At 39.2% G+C, this 22,988-nt stretch overlaps 2 protein-coding genes and 1 pseudogene across 2 annotated transcripts; 1 reads left to right on the top strand and 2 right to left on the bottom strand.

Moving 5' to 3' along the window:
* Positions 1–2,083: 2,083 nt before the first annotated feature.
* LOC149096267 (uncharacterized) lies at positions 2,084–9,944 on the bottom strand. Its single transcript, XM_089281653.1, has 5 exons — positions 9,870–9,944; positions 8,759–8,845; positions 7,250–7,475; positions 4,481–4,761; positions 2,084–3,517 (listed from the first exon to the last, which is right to left on the bottom strand). The coding sequence occupies exons 2-5, from the start codon at positions 8,823–8,825 to the stop codon at positions 2,193–2,195; spliced, it is 1,899 nt and encodes a 632-aa protein (XP_089137779.1). The 5' UTR covers positions 8,826–8,845; positions 9,870–9,944; the 3' UTR covers positions 2,084–2,192.
* Positions 9,945–12,817: 2,873 nt separating this feature from the next.
* On the top strand, positions 12,818–15,238 carry LOC149096266 (uncharacterized; the record flags this gene model as incomplete). Its single annotated transcript, XM_089281401.1, has 2 exons — positions 12,818–13,049; positions 14,193–15,238. Coding segments are annotated over 2 exons (1,266 nt in total), but the record flags the coding sequence as incomplete, so codon positions are not given.
* A 1,887-nt stretch (positions 15,239–17,125) lies between these two features.
* Positions 17,126–22,135, bottom strand: LOC149096265 (uncharacterized; annotated as a pseudogene).
* Between the last annotated feature and the right edge of the window lie 853 nt (positions 22,136–22,988).

Here is a 22,988-nt window from a genome sequence, read left to right as displayed (position 1 = left end):
ACAATACCCTTATTGAGCCAATCTTAAGTTATACTGACACTGCTTGGGGTGAACTGTCTGTTGGCTCCAGCAAAAGTCTGCAGCGGTACGGTTGCAAAACCATGCTGCCCGTATCATTCTCAAGCGTGACTCTTCTAGAGATACTTTTAATGTTTTAGGGTGGACTGACTTAGAAACGAACCGTAAAATCCACAAATGTGTTTAGTTTTTAAATTTTTGCATAACTTAGTTCCTCAGTATTTAAGTAACTTTTTCATTAGGAACTACAATGTACATGGTTACAACACTCGAAGGAAGGCTGACCTCCATCTACCCAAACCCAAACTTAGCCTTGGCAAACGTACTTTTAGATTTTCTGGCACAGCCCTTTTTAATTCACTACCTTGTAAAATCCAACAAGCTGTATCACTCTCCCCTTTTAAAAATCTTGTCAAAGCCCATTTTATTTATAGCGCCTAATTTATGATATCTATTTTTTTCCCTACCAGTTCATGCTTGTAACTCGTTTCAATTTTTTAAACTCTTTTTATATAACTATTTCAACTACTAGACGTTAGCTTTTTTTAACTCTATTTTTATAACTATTTTATACTATTAGACGTTTTATATTTTTAGAAATTGTATTTAGCAGGGCCCCTCTGGATACCAGCCACTGTGCTGAATGCGCGGCGGCCTCATGGTTATAATAGTGCGCTCGATTCGGGATCGACGGTCCGGGTTCGAGCCCTGGCCTGGAACAATGTGTTGTGTTCCTGGGCAAGGCACTACTCTCACAGTGCCTCTCTCCACCCAGGTGTATGAATGGGTACTGGCGAATTTAATGCTGGGGGTAACCCTGCGATGAACTAGCATCCCATCCAGGGAGGAGTAGAAATACTCCAAGTCGCTTTATACTACAAAAACAGGGATAAGATTCGTCCTGATGGACCACTTGGCTCGTATGAAGACTTAACATTACCTATAATCTCTACTTTGACCGCTATTAAGCTGAACAATTGTTTTGGTTACTACAGCATTTGAAATAGTGACCCCCAGATTAAAAGTTTATTTTAGTTAGGAAGATCATGAATAACTCTTCAAAGGTAAATAGTTTGTGTGCACGATCGAGGAAAGCACGGCAAACAAGAAATAACAACGAAGTTTTCCCGTGAAATACTACTATAAAGCGAACTTTGAACAAGATACCAGGAACATGGAAGAAGTTCCCAAATATTAGGGGTCTTCTGGATTAGAGCACAATTAAGGAGAGAACCAACATTCCAAAATTTAAACGCCGGACCTATGGCCCGTTTCTCGAAAGCCTCGAAAACTTTTCGGGCCTTCAATTTAAAGCCATTTTTGATTTATCAGTATCTAAAAACGGAGAGGTGTATACACCAAAGACTTCTTGTATAATGGGAACCTCTGTTCATAAACAGTTCTGTAATCATAAGCTTGGATATTTTGCTTTGGCTTTCCGGGTGCGAAAACGTTTCGGGACCCTCGAGGAACGGGTACCTGCTCGATCATCCATCGGGTTCCGTAGTGGATTTAGTCTTTACCTAGAAACAGCGAAGTTTACTATTTGCGGGAAGCTTAACAGACTGCCTGAGTCTAGAGTGGCAGAAAAGATCTCAATGCAGGACTTTCTCTTAATGGAGTTGATAAACTTATCAATACGATTCTGACAGTGAAAAAAAATTAAATTGAAATTGCTCAAATGATGCTACCTTTCAAAGGATCTTCAAAATTATAGAACATTTAAATTAGAGTTTGGTTGAGAAGAAAAAGGAGACGACTGATAATTCCTAGCTTGACTCCACTGTAAGTAAATAAATCAACCCTAGCTGGTTTTCTTTATCCTTTTCGAATTGAAATTTGGACATCTTGAATTCACACGACGGAGGAGAACTGGAGACTCCAAGAAAACCCTTGGAGTAAGTCAAGATCCAACAACAAACTCAACTCACATATGGCACCGGGCCAGAATCAAGCCCGGCCTACACTTGTGAGAGGTGAGTACTCTCGCCTCTACACCATCCCTGGTTCACACTGAATAAAGCAAAGGGGCGCGTGGTAAGTTAATCAATGAAGCTGGCGTAAGTGACTGCACAAGTCTTCATTTAATCGACTTACATTGAGATCGAGTACATTTCTCATTCTAGCTAACACTCAAACAGCTTGCTTTCAACTCAACACCATCAGTCCTAGTCTTACTCTTCCTTTTCTTCAATAGGAAGTGGCTTCATCTCTTTACTGTTGTCGATGGGTTTAACCTTGGGTGCCGGGGGATGGATACGAGGAAACACCGTAGGTTCAGGTTTTGCTTCATCTTGGTCGTCAAAGTTCTTGACAGGAGGAATTTCCGTCTCCTTGCTGTTGTCGATAATCTTGACCTTGGGTGTCGGAGGAAATATGCGTGGAAACCCTGAGAACTTTTCCGCTTGGTCGGCTTGGGCAGTCAAATTCGCCATTTCGTCTTCCTCTTCCATTCCCTCGATGGTTTGTGATGGATACCAATATGACTTTATTTCATTTTCTGTGGTGTCCTCAAACTGGCCCTCCATAGTGAATGCATATAAATCTTTATTTGTCAGCTGATCGATGTACAATTGTGCATATGGGTATCTTTGCTTCATAGCATGCCATTGCCAAGGGTGCATGTTCTGCTCCACCTGGTCTTTCAGGTCTTCGTAGAATGGTTTGTGGGCACTTCCAAAGCTGTGCTCTACCTCATTACGATCACCAGAGCCACGATGATCCTGACGGAAATTGGTTGTAGCTCCATCGTAACCACCTCCCCATTTCATGTAGCCTTCCAGTTTAACAGAGAATGTAGGAACGATGGTAGCTGTGTAGGGAATGGTCACTGTCTGGGGCTTTTTGAATGCATGCCATTTAGCAAAAGTTTTCGGTGGAAGTGCTTTCTTTTCAACAATCTTTAGAATGTGCCAGTCGTTAGTGACAGTGGTCTCTTCTTCATCCCCACCCCATCCGTAGCTAAAACTTGTTTTGGCGGAAAACCCCACCCCGCCTGTCGCAGTTGGTGGCTCGTATTCCATGCCAGCTTCAATTCCGAAATAGGAATCCCAACTGCTTCGCTGGATGTTTTTTAGGGTGTTTGCAACTCGAATATCAACGTGCACTTCAGATGAATAACCTGGGTTACTCTTTCTGTTTGTGACGACCTTGCTGTAGCTTCTGTCGGGGGAATTCATCAGCTGTTTTTCCTGATCCAAGGTAATAGGGGGCTTGGTTGACTTTCCAAATTTTACATCTTTCATTGTGAAGGCAAAGTTTTCGTAGGTGATCTTCAAGCGAACGTCCTTCTTGGGTCCACCTTTAAGCTCGCAGCGATCTTCTCTGTATGTCGACTCCCAGGTGTCGCCTTTCTTGCGAAAATCTTCACCAACCCTTTTAGCCCAGCATCCACTTGACCATGCATACCCCATATAGCTAGCCAGCGTTCCGATGTAATTCATGGTGGTATCCATAACACGCTGTTTCAGTTGGTCTAGTGTTGCGAGTTGGGGGATTTCTAGAAAAAAGAAAGGCATCAGTCATTCTTCTTGCGTCATTTCATTCATGTAATAACGACTGCAGACGGAACTAACGGTTTGCCCACTAACTTCCGTTAAATATATACAGTTACTCCACAAGATCCAAATCTTTCTCATTGTCTGCAGGAATTTCGTGATCGCAAAATATTAACTGATCTCTATACTTAAACTGTAGCTCGTCTTATATCAAATTAAACTAAGAATTGCAACTGGAGCAGAACTTTGGATTTATGTTTCCAGCTTTGATGAGGAAATATTTACTACTTGAAACCTTTCCTCATCTCAGTCGCTACCAAAAGTTTCCAAGGCAAATCAGTACATTTGGAACCTCTTGTAAGCGACCACCTCTCTTAAGCGACTGCGACCACTTTTAGAGTTAAAAGTTGGAAATTTTCTTTTGTTTTAAACCTCCCGTAATCGACCACTTCACAGCTAATAGAGCGGAAATTGAACAATAGGGTGGTGTAACATTATCGTATTCCTAAATAGTACAAAAGACGCAAATTTCTCAATGGGAAGTACCATATTTTTCTCGAAATTGAGTTCTTATATAAATAAAACATTTAAAACATGGGTGAAGTCTCTATTGCTACCATGTGCGAAAGAGGCAAAAGTTTGACCCAATATAGTCTAAGGTCTCCTAAGCGACTACTTCCTTGACATTTTGGGTGGTCGCTTACGGGAGGTTCGACTGTATGCGATTTGCTCGCCTGCTTTTCTTGCCTGCTAGAAGACACTCTAAAGTTAGTACGCTAATCAGAAGATTAACTGCCGCTATCGTAACATTTGAGCAGGGATCTAGATTCGTCATTGTATAGGGGAGTTACTCTTCTTCTAGAAGACTATAACCCATTTCAGAGCAGACTGCCTAATTCCCATCATGTGAAAACGCTCTAAACCACTTTGACGTAAGTTTAGACTGGAATAATCACTGGACTCACCCTTCTCCATTTTACAACACTTAAACTTTTTAATGCTTGACAATTGGCCGCCTGATGTTTGTTTATGGAAACCAGTGATAAAGCTTCCCTCTTTTCTACACTCGCTGAGGCCAGCTTTGTTAAAAGTGTTGCTTACATCCTCGTCATAACAATCTCTCCACCTATAGCGATGATGTGATGATTTACAGCATATGCCCCAATCAATACTGCCAACGCTGCTGCTGTCTCCGCGGGCCAGCCCTCTGAGATAAAAACCCTGCTGGCATGTGCTTGTTCCAGTCCTAAAGAGCATTTTGCGAAATAAGCATTGTGATTATAAACTGAATCATTGAATAATGCAATGCGAGAGTTTTCATTGGCTTAGCCATCAAGGGTTATGAGCCATTAAACCATGCTCCACGAATATAGTAACGGTGCGCGTGATTTTCTGGGGCGTTTTTTAATTTAATTGTAGTTTAATTTTCTATATTTTGGGAGCGTTTTTAATAAAATAATTATTCCACTCGCGCTTGTTGGATATGAGATGCCATGCTGAGATGCTGAGGCTATCTACCATTTTACTTCCAACGCGTGGTCGTGAAATATCTGTTAATTATCATCATCCTCCTCCTCATCATCATCATCATCATTATCATCGTCACCGTCATCATTATCAGTATCATCGTCAGCATAATCACATATTTCAATGACAATCAATAATGTTAACAAAGATTCCTATAACAAATACAAAACACAACAACAATAACAACAAAAGCCTGGCAATAGGACGGCGAAAACAGAGTAGCAAGAGTAATAAAATAAAGTGTTTGAAGACTTCAATACAATGGGGGAATGCAATTTAAAAAGAATGAATGGGGAATGCAATTTAAAAAGAATGAATGGGGAATGCAAGTTAAAAAGAATGAATGGGGAATGCAATTTAAAAAGAAGGGGCATTTATAAGAACACTTGGCTTGCAGGTAATTATGTTTTGCATGGAGTACTCTCGATTGAATGTACTAAAACTGAAACCAGGCCAATTACCTACCAATTAGACCGCTCAGCCAATCTCAAACCAAAACCAAAACCAAGACCAAAGTAACTGCCTGATTACTTTCGACTCTCAATTAACATTAACATTAACATTAACATTTATTATTTGTATTGCGCCTTTTCTATAAAATATTCAAAAGCGCATCACAACAGTAATTAATAACTAAAATTCTACAAATCTTTCTATCAAAATCATAAAAAAATATTTACATTAAATGGGTAAAAGATAATTACAAATAAAGATATAGATATGCTAAGATAACTGAAATGATTCCCTAAATAAAAATGTCTTGATTAAAGTCTTAAAAGATTCTAAGTTCGTTGCTTCGCGCGCGGACCTTGGCAGCTTATTCCATAGGAAAGGAGCAGCTACCTGGAAAGCTCTGTCTCCCAATGATTTCTTGGCTTTCACACTTGGTCTTTCCAACAAACGACCATTGTCGTTGCGCCTCAAATGGTAGGACGAAGGCTGTTGAATACTAATTAAATCTGAAAGGTACTTAGGTGATAGGCCATGCAAAATTTTAAAAGTTATCAAGAGTATCTTATAATGTATACTGGCGCGCACTGGTAACCAATGTAATTCTGCGAGTAGAGGTGTTATATGACAGAACTTGTGCGCACGATATATAAGTCTTGCACTCGCATTCATAACACGTTGCAATTTCATAGTCTGATATTCCGGGATTCCATACAGAAGGCTATTACAATAATCCAATCTACTACTAATAAAAGCATGAACTAATTTCTCAGTATTGCCGCCGTATTGTAAAAGTGCAATAAAAATGGGTATCACTGCGCCCTTTTTGGGCAATATTTAGGACCGTTTTAGTAACTCTTTAACCCCCTAAGGTTACCCTAGTTATCAGGAATTAATAATAATTTCTGAAAAATGTATATTTCGCTGTCGAGCTTATCTTGAAAGAAATAATGTTGTTTATGTGCGCGCGCTCGGGCGCGCGCTGATGACGCGAAAATCGAACGCAGCGAGGATGCAAAAAGCAATTTTGTGGAATCACCTAAATCAGATGACCGATTCATTTATTTCCAAACATCAATTTTGATCTGTTGGTCTCGCCAGGAATTACACAGACTGTTGAAGAGGTCCATCTTGTAAAAAAATCCATTTTTTATTAAAAGAACGCTAACTTTTATCACGTGATCGCAAGGCAATTTTTTCATCTTGGCTTCATAATGCAGGTTTTTTTTTTGTTTTGTGATGTTTTATTTTTTTTATAAGGTCTATTACCTTCCGCAAACCGCCAAATTTTGTACCTTCGAAATCGCAGACCGCTTTTATTCTCTCCTAAAAACCGAAAACGTGCGTCATCATAAATGATCTTTAGCTCAATAATCGTATTTCTCTGCACAAACACCACAAGACTTACTCTAGCCCTAAAGTCAATCTTTGTTAAAGGAGAAGCTTCAAGCAAGACAAAGTTACCGCTCAGTCTTCTGAGCTCAGTAACTCTGTTTGAATGACCGCCACAAAAACACGCAAAAACGTACCGAAAACTGCGGGCCAAATTTATGATTTCCTCCAACTGCGCAATAATTTCTTAACTGTAAACCGCCAGATAAATGTGAATGTACCCGCCAAACGGCACTCAAAACTGACTTAAGTTGTGAAACCGCCACAGTATAATTGACCCTCTTTATAGCGAATCACCTACAAAGGGCAAGATAAACTTTGCGGTGGATCTAAAGTGCGAAGAGGGAAAACAATATGTTTCTCACCCATCCATTTTTGCGGCCCAGTCCGGCATCTGGCATTGGGTAGGCGTGTTCCAGAAAGCTTGATCTCGCGCGCAGCATTTGGCTTTCTTTATTCCGTTTAAGTTGTCCGTGCCATCCCGTTCAAAGCCGACCACGTAGTAATATCCGTCAGACCTTTCACACCTCATTTCTCCCTTTTTGTTAAAGCTATTGCTCCAGTCTTGCATAAAACATGAGCGTGCAGCAACTGGGCAGGAGAGAAAACACGTATGTCGTTAAGGCCACGTATACAGTACGTCGGATTAAATTTGAAAATGGAGTTTTCACTTTAAAAACGCATCAAATGTTTCTGTCCACACTACGCCGGAGAAATTTGAAAACGCACCAACACCGGCCGTTTCCAATTTGTGTTTGAGAAAGACTTGACCAGGGAAATGACATGATCGATTATCGTGATGTCTTCAAAGCTACAGCTCTCGACCGCACCTCGAGTAACTTTTGGGCTTTCTCAATGCCCTCCATGCTGTCTTCCCACGTGCATTCTTAACAGCTCGATGATAAAACCTAAAATCGACTGTTAAATTAACATATGAAAAGCAGCCAGTCCTTTTACCACCTCCTGAAGTCAAGTAAAATCATTCCAATCTAAGGAATTTAATCGGATGGGTCACATTTATGATCAGTTCCGGTAGAAACTGATTAGTTTTACATACTTGCATGTACCGATGATTATCTTAAGCTTCCGCGGGGGTGTTTTAGATGGTACAACCGTTGACTTTGGCCTTTACGAAACATGTTCAAAGACCCCTGGAGAATCCCTGCCTAAAACAATCTTTAAAGTTAAAATTACGTACGATAAGATTTTTGCACATTGTAAGTCGCACGCTACAAAACTTGCATGTTGCACCATCTAGACTTTCTCTAAGGATAACAAATATCGCTGATGCCGTTGTTAACAGATTAGCGATGTTACCCTGACGGTTGACCGGTACCTGCTTTTAGCCCTGGTTGTGGTGAGTCCTGACCTAGTTCAAGAAAATCTATACGAAACAGAATGACCCAGCCCGAGCACATTCCAACCTCCAACTTTAAATCTTTAGTAAAAGGCATAAATTCATCACACAGGGTCCAAAGTAGTTCAGCTTGATCTTACAAAACGCTTCCTGAAGGTGTAGCCCCGTTAAATTGATTCTTTCTTTTCTTACTACATATATGAATTCAATTTCAACTGTTTTCTGCTCGACAAATCTTATTCCCCTTAACCATCTGTTTCGTGACTGTTTGTAGGATATTCGAAGGCAATTTAAGTAGGTTAAACACCCCTCCCTTGATAAGATATGATGGAGTTGTTCAAGCAAGTTAATTTTCACTTTAGAACCCCATACACTCTTTATTAGTCAAACCACCCCACTCCCTGACGAAACGACGCCGTTTCTTGAACTTTTCGAATTCTCACGTCATATTCCAATTTCCTAACATAATATTGTACCTGAAAATAAATGACCAATCTATGATATTTCATGCACTTACCTGAAAAGGACGAACATAAGCTACACACCAAGAATGTCAGCCAAACTGGATTATTTGGCCACATCATAAGCAGGAATGTACGATATGCTGTAATATAGAAAGCAGACAGTTTCGTTTCACGTCAAGACCTCAACGGTGACGGCTGGGATGACTTAAAGGAGCTCAGTCAAGGTATTTTGAGTTGTTTTGGCCACATACAAAATTAACTTTAAACTTAAGTAAACCTGAAAATAATAGTTTACTAACATAGAAAAACACTTAAGAGATATTAATAAACCATAAAGGAACAAGGATGATCAAGGATGGAGAAGATATAACACGGATTGGAAACGACAAACTTAAAAAAAATTAGGCTAGGCTTTTCAAGATGCGCAAGCCGTGAGGTAGCTCCTGTTAAGTACTGTCCCCTATCGGAATTCACACTCCACTACTGTCCGAGGGAAGAATGAAACTGAATTTCAATTAAGTACTAGATTTTGGCTTTCCTTGATACTTGTGTATCTTTGCTAACAATTTCTTTTTGTCACCAAGAAATTACCAAGACCTTAGGGAAAGGAAACAAAGCAAGACGTACTCAATTAAGCATCCGAAGGAAAGACTGAGCCCTTGCGCCTTTCATGATATCTTGTTCTTAAACTCTTCCAAGGTACCTAGATTTCCTTGGCGCGTAACGATGCAACGCTAACTCAGTCAAGTAAATTCACGGTGAACTAAACTCAGTGACTCTAAGTGCTTTTTGAGGTGCGTGTCTACTAAGTGAGAGCCTTACACTAAAATTAGGAATCTTTGGTAGGACAAAAGCAGTTACTTCTTTCTATACAAAAGGAAGTACACTTTACGCAAACATGTAATGCGAACACGGCTAATTAGATGAATAATGGTAACTGAAAATAAAAGCTTCATATATCTAACAAAAAAACACAAGTATTTCTCAGCTACACTAATTTAAGGAAATCCGTTTATATAGAGTTATACTCGCTCTTGATTTTACTCTCCCTTTGGACCAATCTTTCGTGTCTTTGTGACCAAAGGGTAAAAGTTGTATTTCATTGGCTAGTATAGTTACTATTTTGGCAACGGGTGATGTAAAAATTTTCTCTCTGCTACTCACCACAAAGATGTGTCAGTAAATCTGAGTTCTTCCTTCCTCTCAGGCAGGCTGAGTTCAGATGACTGTTTTGAATTTCACAGTAATTATAAGTGAGCCAGCGCTTTCTTGACATCTTGTTAAGGGCACCTGAACAATGTGTTGTTGATTGCACAGTAGGTTGAATTCCATTTTGACACTGTATTTTTCAAAAGCGTGGAATAAGTCAAATATCAAACAGAGCATTCAAGGTATCCATCCTCGAGGAAACAATAGAAAACCTGTCAAACTAAAATATGTTTGTGCCACATGGTAAAGTAAATTCCCTCTCTCGAGAAGATTTTAAAAAGGAGACCTTCTGGAACAGGCAGCTATCTAAGAAGTGCTGAATCTATGCGTAATAAAACTTGAAATGGTTGCAACGTTTTTTAAATCATGAATTTATAAATAGTTTAAGAAATATCAGTTTAAAACAATTTCAAAACTGGAAACTACTCAAATGCGCCAAATTTTATTTATTTCATCTTCAATTACACGCCACTGTACGGTCAAGATGTCAAGACACGCGCTTCGACGGTAATTGGATTTGACAATTCAAGGCTCGAAAATACCTTATGTGCTAAAAAAGCATTTTATTTTTTTCGTAAAGGGCCAGTCTAAAGCGGGTTACCCGTACTGAAAGATTGTGAAAAGTCGGATTATTGTCGAAACAGCCAATCCGACGAACAAGCTAGTGAACAAAAGATTGACACTTTTTAGAACTTATTAATTTTCTCGATGTTAGTCTTGGCCTTTTGATATGAAAGCCATACAGTGTCAGGTTTACTGTAAACCTTCAACAAGCGTTCAGTATAAGGAAATATGATATATTCGTCACCCAAAATTGTTCATCGATGTAATTACTTTCCCTTGTCTTTAATTAAATAATCCTTGGAGTTGTAGTCGATAATTACGCCAAATGTCTCAATGATTATTTTACACTTATTTATGTTATTCGTTACCGCTCAAAGTCTGATTCCGTGACAAGCAAGGTGTTTTCAGGTGTACTTTTCGTTTTCTTTGACAATGGGATTTTCAACACAAGTCATCTCTTCATTCTCCTCCATATAGCACACAAGTTATCTTTCAAATAACATTGAATTCCGATATGAAAAGCTACTAATGTTTTCATCGTTTTTGTTGTCATAAAAAGATGCTGCCTATTTCAAGGAAGCTTATACGTTATGTATTAATTTTTCTCGGACTTGAAGGAAATTTTAAAACACTAATGTGTCCCTGGTTAGCTTTAATGACAATCATAAAAATATGACATTTCAGTGTTCTGTTCTACAGATCACTCAGCAACTTTGTCAAAATTATTATGGTCACGTTCACTTCTTAATAAATGATTACGAATTATGTGTTTTACATCTCTTTTCACAATAACAAAAAAGAAAGTAATTTACAAACTTTCATATGGACAAAAATATACTAAATGCCTTTTTCTTTAGCACGCAATTTTTATTTTGTTTATTTCGGTCGTTCAGTTTAAACTTTATTTTGCTGCCTTTGACAGACGAAATAATAATCCCTTTGTTCACTGGACTGAATACAAGCACCAGAACAGGCAAAAATGAAATAATTCCTTCCTTTACGCTTTAATAATAGATTATGTTTTTCAAATGCTTTTTGGTAATAGATACATCTTTTTGTTGTAGACTAGGTCCAAACATGTTTGCACACTGTGGACCTCACTACAGTACCTAACTGCAAAATACTGCCTGCTTTGGTAAGTTATGACCGTAGACACTTCATGAGACATTCTCAATTCAAAATCCAAATTCTCTAAAGTATGTGAAAACAAAGAGAGAAAAGAAAAAAGGAAAGAACCATTTGATAGCTTGATTTGGCTATAACAAAGATGAAACAGCCTCTTGAAATTATTTCAAAAAACACTTGTTATGCATGTATGTGCATATCACTGACAAATATCGATTTTAATAGGAGAGAATTGATATCGTTCAACATTTTGTATAGCCACGTACTTACTATGTTATTCCTTTGACCGTAAGAGCGGACTACTTCTAGAAAGAATTTTAAATTAATTTTACCTTATCAAACATATGCCTTGAAAACTGTCGATACAGTGTATCTACTGTTTGCTACTAAAACATGTACACCACTGTTTATAGGGAAGAACTGACCCGTTCAACATTTTGTCGAGTGACGCACTTACTTATTTCATTGATCCTGCGAGTGAACAACTTCCAGGAGTAATTTTCAAATTTACCTTGCTCAGCTATGCCTTGATTACTGTTAAAGTGTATCCACTGTTTGCTGCGAGTTTTAAATTAAATTTTAGAACTGGAAATTTTCAGAATTTTTGGTACGGTGCAAGAAGACTTTTTTTTTTAGTATTTAAAAGAATTTCGTTTTCATTAATAGGGGAAGATATTTATTTAATGGCGTAAACGTGATGCCATATTCAAGGCCCATTTTTTTTCTTTGTATCTTGACTCGCGCTTTTTCGTAGTTATTCGTGGTCATCCGCTGATACAGTATCTTTTCAAGAAAGAATCGAAACCCTGGGCGAAATAGGAAAATGAGCCAGCATCAATCGCAGCGGTTGATATTTGTATGAACGCATGCGCATAATCAAAGCGAAACCAGGAGTTTCTGGTTCCTTTTTTGTTTTGTTTTTATGTCGAACAGAGGGTGAGGCGATTGGTCGCCGCTGGCCAAAATTAAAACTCGAGGCCTTTGAGGACGGGATTGTTGTTCGCCGATTCTTTGCTTTTAGAAAATGGGTCTGCGTTTTTTTGACAGAGGGATATTTAAAACTTAAAAATGAAGTGAGATTTCTTCTCCTAAAAGATAACTTGTCTTTTAGTGGTTATTCCTGTTTTGAAACATTATAGGAAGGTGCAGTACAATGGTGTCTCCTCTTGGTTTTGGAATGCTGGCCTTCGTCTTCCCGGCACTTCTAACACTTCCTTAATGGGTTCCACAGAGGAAGAAGTCATCAGTTAAAAAGTATCCAGTGGGCGCAGTGTTGTAAACCTGCACTACAACCTTACTGGTACAAAGAATGCAAAGATCAAGATGTTGGTGCAGGTGATACATGGAAATGCAACGATGAGGGATTCTATGTAGTTGGATTACACAGAGGTGCATCTGAGTCACTTTCTAGCATCACCAAGCTTAGGTGCTGCAACATGTATGACGGTGAGTAACTGCCCGCTTAGGGGAAGGGAGGGGAATTTGAAAAAGATCAAGCAGTATTGCTCCGGGGGCTCTGGGAGACCTTACACAACGGACATTTTGTTCCGCAGGGCTGGGAAACGTTACGCAAGGGCAAGGGCTCAGCAGGGGCTGGGAAACCTTATGCCGTGCCATGCTAAACAAAAACACAAATTTGCTACCCCGTCTGCGACTACATAGTTCAGTTGAGTACCATCTTAGACAGAAAGTGTATACTTAATTTTATTTTTTATTTTTGATTTTAACCTTTTTCTATATCACTATATTACTTTCGCCCATTCCCATAGAACCTTATTGAGTCATCTCTACGAGGTAGCTAAGTTTAATAGGTGACGTCCAAAAGGCAAAATAATCGGTACTAGGTTGATAGTGTTTTCCATTTTACGTGGTCAGACCTCTACGAATTGTTGGTTGAGTGATCTGCCGGTAACCTTATTTTAGAGGATTCTACTGCCATATTCGCAGAGGCTCACCCTGAGAACAGGTGAAATGGTTAGAGGCCCTTTGCAGCTGGTGTCACGTGACCAACATTTTCCAAGAAAATTTTTATATTATGGGCTATGCCAGAAATGGAAAGAGTGCATCGAAAATACCAAAATGGCCAAGTTTGAAGCCCCTGGATTTAAAGAGTAAGTTTAGAAAATTTAGAGGATTTGCATGGAAAATGTTGCTGGAGAGGAAGGCCTTGCTCTCCAACAACTTTTTCCATACAAATCTTCTTATTCTTTTTAAAATTCAGACTGTCATAAATTCTCATTCTTTAATGATGGGAGCATCAAACGTGGCCATTTTGATAGTTTTCGACATGCTTTTTCCATTTCTGGAATTCATTAAGTTATAGCCCATAATGTTATGAAAAATACGCGATGGCTTAGCTGCAAAGGGCCTATTCTTGCATTGAAAATTGTTAGTATTGAAAACAAAATTTTTTTCGTCGCGTTTTATTTGAAGCTGGTAAGTTGCGGTCGAAAATGTAAACCTTGGCAAAGCCCAGTAACTGGTGCTGTTAATGCTTACTTCATGCGATACAATGAATTTGCATGTATATGTGTCAACCTGTTCCCGTGCTAATAACGGCTAGAGCCTCTATTCCGCTTTTCCTTGTAGAAGTCTTAACACTGAAGTCGGGAGATGAAGTAAAGACCAGAACTATGGATTTGACGCTTGATAACTTGGGTCTTTTGGCGTTTTACTTGGGATACGGTTGGTCAAAAGGATGCAGAGGTCAGCATAATGGTCAAGATTTTATAAGAGATGGTGACAGCTGGAGGTCCCATTATCAAAACGGATGCAGTGGAGAGAAGGCGAAGGAACGTCTGAAGATCTTCTACGAGAACTTTTCTTTTAAAGTAAAGAATATCGACTACGGGGAGCCAGAAGTTCAGTCAATAAAGCCTATTGTACAGGATGTCGGAGAGATCAACAACATGGATTCGACTTCAACCCAAACGAGTATTTCACGAGAAATAAAGTCTGTTCGCACCGTCACCCATTCCTCTACCACCAGGTTTAAATCCAGTTTCGGAGCTTCCGTGACGCTCGGTTACACGTCTCCCGGTATGTTCGGCTTAGTTGCTGGAACTTTCAAAGCGTCCATCACCTTGTCTGGAGGAAGCGAGAGTGCTGGATTGAACACAGATGAAGACGGGAAGATCAAGTGGGACATCGTTAAAGTGAAAGAAACGCAAACAACAGATGCCGATTCTGGGTCATCATACCAGATAACAACTTCCAACAAGCAAGTCAATATACCTTACAAAGCCACCATTCAAGTACAGTTCAAGGTTAAATTTGAAGGCTTCCTGGAAGAGAAAAACTTCCACGAGACGCACAAAGGTAAAACCAACCGACCTCCCTTTGAATACACACTCGGTACAGACAGTGTTCCTGTTTACAAGTTCTTGAAGCAGGTCAGCGAACGAGGTGACAGCCCCTGGCTTTGGAGTGATATGATGCATGGACAGGACGAGGAATTGAATCAGTACGTTCAAGAGGTAATTGGCGTACTGACCGACGAGAGCCTGTACGAGTTCGAGCTCCATGGCATGTTTCATGACGTGGCAGGCTTGGATTTCGATGTGCAGTGGGATGATAAACCCGTTGAAAACGTGCCAGGTGCAAATGCTACGCTTTCCGCCTAAGGAATAGTCTCCCCGCAGCCGTTTTTACGGAACAGACTACCTAAGCAAGTGAAGAAATAAAATTATTACGATTTTCCTTGTAATACTCCGTTGTCACATTAAAAGTGAGACAAAGAAGAATGAAAGTATGGTTGTACTTTGTGATGTATCATTGAATACTAGTTGATCCGTTTGGGAAATACACTCATCCTGGTTAAAAGCGCACTCTTTTTGTTATGACTGACGAGCGAATAAAAGTGCTACTAAAAACAAGAAGAGATTTCTACAATCACACACAATATTTTCTTTCTCAAATCAATCACCATCTTCCTTTACATTGCTATTCCGGTAGATCTCATAAATAATTTTTGCATTCAAAAGTACTCAGTAAGAGTGCGCACAAAAAAATGTAAAATGTATACTTAATTGGCCACTCCCCCTTGGGGCTTGTCTTGACCAATGAACAAGCAAAATGATTGCACTGACAAAGAGAATATCATGAGTACGTATCATGAGTCTCATACGCAGATTTATTATATGGCTAGCTCCGTGAGCGGCCAAGATAAATCAAGTCCTGCGCTGTGATTGGCTACCCGAACGGGCAAGATGGAGCTATCTCTCCCGCTCGGGACTACCCGCCGTGTCCCGCAAGAAAAATTTCCGCGAAAGCCATATAATAAATCCTTTATTGACCAAGCTTTTTCGGTCAAGATGGCTGGATATTGGCCTCGTTCTTTTTTTGCGAGTTTATGGACCTCGACTCCGTCTCGGTCCATAAACACGCAAAAAAAGAACTTGGCCAATATCCAGCTATCTTGACCGAAAAAGCTTCGTCAATAACCCATACATATTGACATAAAAAATTAACAACCTTTACAAACCCAGCGCGAGAGCCATACTCACGATAGCAAGATAGTCTTGAGGTGAGTAAGAACTGACGTCCTTATTGATTCTTTGTTAGCCGGAATTTTGCCATACGAATCGTTTCTATAAAAAGTATCAAAAGCAGTGTATAATAATAATAATATAATAATAATAAACGAATCTTTAGACAGGATTAACCCACCCTTCTGAAAGCCGGAATAGTACACGACTAAAAATGTTAAGAATAAAATGATACTATCATCAACTGGAAAAACATCGTCGACTAGGCGTATATTAGGCAGATACTCAAGTCTGATGTTAAGTAAAACAAAAGGGAAAGAGAGTTGGAAGAAACGGAAAAGGAACCTTTTATGTCACAGCAAGTTCTCTGAGAAACGTGAGTAATAAAACTTTATAAAATAACGAAGCTACTACGCGCGCTCTCATTGGTCTATAGGTGTGTTTAGATGAGAGTATGTAAACACAGCTGTGACGTGTCACGCACGATCACTCCTTAAGATTTTCTATTTAAGAAATAGAACACTTTCTCCATGTTTGCATAGCCTCATCTAAACAGTCGGGGGGTTGGGAGAATTCTCGAAAGTTAAACAAACCCTCGACTTCGTCTGGGGTGTGCATAATTGTCTCGAATTCTACCAATCCTCCGCGTGTTCTCGTCCTCCGGTGTTGAGGGGGCTTTGTAAACACGGAAAAAGAGCTCTATTGCTTAAAGAGAAAATCTTAAGGATTGATCGTGCGTGATTGTGCCCGGTACAATATTTATAGAATATTGGACTGGCAATGGATAAATTTCATTGGTTGATTTTAGTTATTGATCGGAATAATGGCCCTTAGTTCTTTTCTTGTACAGACCACTTTGCCCTCTTTCCGTACTGCCACAACCTTGGGCCAATATTCCCCAGTGTGGCCCTTGCGCCAGAGGGCCATACTGGAGGGTTAATAAGAGATTAGTATTAACCCGAGTTTGTTGCAGTACGAACCGAGCGCGACGGGATCTGTACAAAAACGACCGACGGCCGATATTCCCGAGCACGGCTTAAAAAGGCTCAGTCAGTGAAGCGATTTTCAACCAATCAGCACGAATTTTTTCTTCAGGCTATTTTCTAGATATCCTTATTACATGGCTAGCTCTGTAAGTGGCAATATTAACCAATTCCTGCGATGTGATTGGCTACCTAAGCGGGCCGGGAAAAAAGGATGGCGCCACGATACTTGCTTTCGGGAATGCCCGCTGTGACTCGAGCACATAAAGCATCCTTCGGTGTTCCTTATCCCATATATGGACCAGATATAAACACGCAAAAAGGAATATAGCCAATATTAAACGCTCTTGATCCCAAACTTTGGTCAATGACCCATATTTATTATTTAGCAAGGTGGTATTGAGATAGAACTCGATAGAAACATTATGATGGCACAAGCAGAGAGAGTTGACATTTTGTGATCAAAGTAATCAAGTTGTTTTCTGTTTTTCATCGCGGAATTTTCTAAAAGAAATAAAAAACATATTCTACGTTTATTTTCCTTTAATTACTTTGTATTTATAACGGGTGCATTATAATTCTTGGAAAACTCAGTTAGAATTTAATTACTCAACATGACACAGTGCCTTATTCACTGAACAGCTTGACAGGAGGAGGCTTTTTCTCTTTATTGTTGTTGGTGGTCTTCACCTTTGATGCCGGAGGATGAATGCGAGGGAACGTGGTAGGTTCAGGTCCTCCCCCATCATCATCGTTAAAATGCTTAACAGGAAGAACCTTCGTCTCCTTACTGTTGTCAATGGTCTTGACTTTTGGTGGTGGAGGGCGGATACGTGGAAACTCCGGAAACTTTTCCCCCTGATCAGCCATTAAAGTTAAATTCGTGATTGCGTCTGACATTTCGTTGATGGGTCGCGATGGATACCAATATGACTTTATCTCGTTTTCTGTTGTTTCTTCAAACTGACCTGCCATAGTGAATGCATAGAGATCTTTATTTGTTAGCTGATCGATGAAGTAGTCTGCAGAGGGGTAATTCTGTTTCATAGCATGCCATTGCCAAGGTAACATATTCTGCTCAATCTGGTTTTTGAGGTCTTCGTAGAACGGGATCTCAGCACTTCCAAAAGTGTGCTCTACATTGCTACGATCACCAGAGCCGCGATGATCCTGATGGAAATTGGTCGTAGCTCCATGGTAACCGCCTCCCCATTTCATGTAGCCTTCCAGTTTAACGGAGAATGTGGGAACGATGGTAGCTGTGTAAGGAAGGGTAACTTTTTCGGGCTTTTTAAATGCGTGCCATTCTGAAAATGTTTTGGGTGGAAGTTCTTTCTTGTCAGTCACCTTTAGAATATGCTAGTCTTGGTTGACAGTGGTATCTTCCTCATCTCCTCCCCATTCATAGTTAAAGTTGCTTTTTGCCGAAAAGCCCACACCACCTGTTGCGCTTGGGGGCTCGTACTCCACGCCAACTTCAATGCCAAATTTTGAATCCCAGCTGGTTCGCTGGACATTTTTGAGGGTACTTGCAACACGCATTTCAATCTGCACTTCGGAGGAATAGCCAGCATTATTCTTATTGTTAGAGGCGACTTTGCTGTAGCTTCTGTCAGGTGAATTCAGCAACTGTTGTTCCTGATCCACGGGGATGGACTGCTTAACAGACTCTCCGAATGTCACATCTTTCATGGTGTAGGCAAAATTCTCGTACGTGATCTTTAGGCGAACGTCTTTCTTGGGTCCGTCTCCGAGGCACCAATTCGACCTGTACTTGGATTCCCAAGTGTCTCCTCGGCGACGAAAATCTTCGCCAGCGTACTTAGACCAGCATCCACCAGTCCATGCAAATCCCATCATGTTGGCTAGTTGTCCAATGTAAAACAAGGTGGAGTCCATGACGCGCTGTTTAAGTCCGTCCAGGTTGTTAAGTTGGGAAATTTCTGGAAAAGAGCAATGCATCCGGTATTCTTATTTGCTATCATAAGCAATGTTTTTCATCGTAACGCGACCAGATGTGTTTGATGGGAGCGACTGGAACGTCTTAAAAGCCTTATTGAATTTTAAAACAAGCTATCTAATGTTTCATACCTAATTTCAGACCCAATTATCAATTGGTATTTAATTTTCAAGAATGGCTTCCTACGTTTGCCTAAACATTCAAGAAAGGGTTTAAATTACCTCTACTAATGGCGCGATTAACAATTGAATCATATTATTCATTATTTTGGATTAACTCCTGTTAAAGAGGTTGTTATATTGTTAGTGTTGTAACCAATGTTGATTGCTATTGTTATTTGTAATTTGTAAGTAGTGGTAATGATGTAAGTAACTTTAGTTTTTGTAATAAGTAATAAAGTGTAGTGTTGCAAACAAAACAAAACAAAACAAAACAAAACAAAACAAAACAAAACAAAACAAAACAAAACAAAACAAAACAAAACAAAAAAATTGAATCCGGCAATGTTTGTGGTTTGTGGACAAGAATATCAAAAAAGTCTTAAGTCCCCTTTTCAACTTTATGAACCCACTTCCCTAGTATATCCCGGGGTTAATCATCCAGGTAAACTAAAAGAGAAAAAAAGATTTTCAAGAAATATATATATATCTATAATTTTTTTTTTTTTGAGTAGAACGTATTTCGTAGAGCGCTCAACTCAATCGATTGAGGAGTTGGCTAGACAGTTAGACCAGTTAGACTAGGCTACACAGTTCTTTTTTACAAATGATTATGACCTTTTCATTCAGACAAAGGCTACAATTTGCAAAGCCACCCCGAAATAAATTGAAAAAACCAAGAAAGAAGTCAGCAATGTATTCAAATCAAATGGCCTAAAGATCACAATCGATGCCAACAAAAAAAATGTTCACTTTCTTGACGTAACCTTCGACCTCACAGACGGAAGCTACAAGCCATATATGAAGCCCAGCAACAAACTATCGTACGTCCACCGACAGAGCAACCATCCCCCAGCATTACTAAAAAACATACCACTCAACAGAAGAAACGAATTAGCAAGTTCATGCCCCCACAGAAACCGATATGTACTTCGGAACTTTAGAGTAACGTAACTTAAAATAACGACACGTAATCCCTCTTATATCATGCTTTTGTTACCTAGCAACTCTTCGAACAGTTTCAAATAGCCTGAATGTAACGCAGCTACTATAGCAACCATTCAAATTTTCGTATTTAACTGCCAGCTTTCCAATTTCAACAGTTCAGTCGTTAAAATTGCCCGATGAGTGTGGTCCTTGTACCATACGAAACAGTTCTGTAGCAATAAAACGATGATTACTCGTGAGACCTGAACTGCTCTGAAGTTATATATATATATATATATATATATATATATATATATATATATATATATATATATATATATATATATATATATATATCATGGTAATTGAACTGAGTGGAGTGCAATTTGGTCTGAAATCATACGCGTGATTTCAAAATCGAACGAGCGCGCAGCGCGAGTTCGATTTGAAATCATAAGTACGATTTCAGACCAAAATTGCACGACACGAAGTTCAATTGCCACTTTATTAGATCCATTTTGAAATCGCACAATTTTATCGCCTTAAATTTTAGATTTTTGGTGTATTGTTCCAGTAGCCGGTTTGTGAAAAGAAAGCGGAACCGGAAACGCCTTTACGTCTAATTTAGTATGCAAAACGATGTCATGTGACGAAAACTCATTCGAGCATGACAAAGAAACAAGCAGTTCTGATAAATAGTCTACTTCAGGTATAAAAGTGCAATTCTTGTCGCCCGAATCAATTATGGAAGGCCTACCTTTCTTCTGTGGTTGAGGCTGAGACTTTTCATTGTCTTTGGAGAAGGAATTTGAAGGTGCATATCCTGTGTAATTCTGCGATCGATTTCTTTTGAGTTGTGAAACTCCCTCGAGTGCGCGATGCCCAGTGGATAGTACGTTTTTTTCTTTTAAATACCGTTCTATGGCATGATTTTAAGGGGTCCAGCTCGTTATCATCTCCGTTTCTTTTTGTAACCTCGGCGTAGGATTCAATACTCAGGACCTTGTCAAGTTCTTGCAGCGCCATTTGTTTTAAGATATTTCCAAGATGGCGGGACTGGCACCGGCTTCGTAAGACGTTCGTTCATGCACTATTTTGTGCAGTGTGGCGTATTTTGACTATGTTTATTCACAGCAACAGAGTTCAGCTGTTTTGTTGCTTCGTTTGAAACTACCGGAAACCTGGAAACATCTACCTTCTTGAGATGACTCTGAATTTGTTGTTATGTGGTTTTCGTTTGTTTATGTTTTACTGGACTCAGTATCATACGATCTTGAGCAGATGTTGAAGAAAAATCGCCAAAATATTCGTCAAAATCGACACTGAAAGTTGGGAACTTCCATTAAAGTAGGTCTTCAGCCTAAAGGAGCTCATAATCGTCATTCAGACACTGTAATTAATTAAATTCGTCAATTTTTTTGGAAAAAAAGCTACAATAACAACAAAGTTTTGGCAATAGTATTTGCAAAATTCTCCACACAGTGGCTTTTTGCCTTTCATTTTCCTGAAATTTTATTGTTTACTTTAAACTAATCTTGAAATCTGATTGGTTGTTTTGTTTTACTGGCCCATTCTCATTGGCTGAGAAAAAGATGCGATTTAGAGCAAAAAATAGTGCGATTCGTGAATAAATCGCACCACTGAGAGCCAATCAGATTGCAAGGATAACCAGTGATTTCAAAATGGATTTAATAAATGTATATATATATATATATATATATCTTTCTGCACACTTTGAAAATATGCGTATTTCTTAAAGTGTGGTTTGTAAATGTCTATTTGAATACTGTGCATTTAGCATTGATATCAGAGAGATAGGTAATGACGGAATGAATACTTTACTAATTGAATCAGGCAATATTTGTGGACAAGAATGTCAAAAAAAATTCGAGCCTTTATTTTAGCAGATTTTCATTTAAGCACACTCTGCCCTCACGTTTAATTAGAGAAAATTATGTTATCTAAGAAGGGCTAGGTACGGTAAAAACTCACCATTCCGCATACTGCAACATTTAAATTTCTTGATGCTGGACAATTTGCCTCCTTGTTGGCGTGTTACAAACCCGGCGATAAAATAACCTTCCCTTTTACACTCACTGAGGCCGGCTTTGTTAAATGTATTGCTTACGTCTTCGTCATAGCAGTTTCCCCATTCATATGGATGGTGAGATGACTTGCAACATTTTCCCCACTCGATACTGCCAACATTATTCCCATTTCCACGATACAAACCTCTCAGAAAGAAGCCTTCCTGGCATTGGCTCGTCCTGCTCCTAACATATATTTAGAATTACAATAACTGTTGTCAATACCTTTTATAATATTGACATCAACAACAACAACAACAACAACAATAATAAATAAATAAATAAATAAATAAAACAAAAATAACAATATTGGAACTAAATCAACAACTGCAACAGCGACAGCTTCACATCAAGAAAAGCAGCTGGAAGAACAAGAACCACGACATCAACCGTAGCAGCAGCAGCAAAAACAACAACAACGACAACAACAGCAAAAAGAACATAAAAAACAAAAAAAGAAACGGCAAAGCAACAACACAGCTAAAATAACACATTGCAGTGTGCAATTTTTTCGTAAAATGTTGATTAACGTTGCATTTGTGGTTATTGTTTGTATTATAGTTGTTATTATTTATTGACCCCTATTATCGTTAATGCGCGTCGCGTTTGAGCTTCACCGCCACATGCCACACTACAGCCGCTCCAAACTCCCCAACCTGACTAACCGAAAGGGCAGAAAGAAAAATTCGAAGATCCCGTTTCAAATACGCATTTCAAGCTATGCACAACAGCTTTTATTTCTTGTTTTTGCTTGTTTATTTGCTGGTTTATTTGTTTATTTAT

This window comes from Orbicella faveolata, unplaced genomic scaffold (assembly GCF_042242905.1).
Source record: "Orbicella faveolata isolate gen_17 unplaced genomic scaffold, um_ofav_v1 contig_48, whole genome shotgun sequence".
In the NCBI taxonomy this organism is placed as follows: domain Eukaryota; kingdom Metazoa; phylum Cnidaria; class Anthozoa; order Scleractinia; family Merulinidae; genus Orbicella; species Orbicella faveolata.
Note: the sequence above shows the minus strand (reverse complement) of the source record. Positions and strands in the feature narration are given on the sequence as shown.

What these genes read in the sequence shown, in the direction of transcription:
- LOC149096267 (XM_089281653.1), bottom strand. Translation starts at nt 8,825, where the DNA reads ATGATGTGGCCAAATAATCCAGTTTGGCTGACATTCTTGGTGTGTAGC. An exon ending in TGGGCCGCAAAAATGGATGG is followed by an intron (nt 4,762 to 7,249) that starts GTGAGAAACATA and finishes AATGCTCTTTAG; the next exon opens with GACTGGAACAAGCACATGCC. An exon ending in GTGTTGTAAAATGGAGAAGG is followed by an intron (nt 3,518 to 4,480) that starts GTGAGTCCAGTG and finishes TCTTTTTTCTAG; the next exon opens with AAATCCCCCAACTCGCAACA.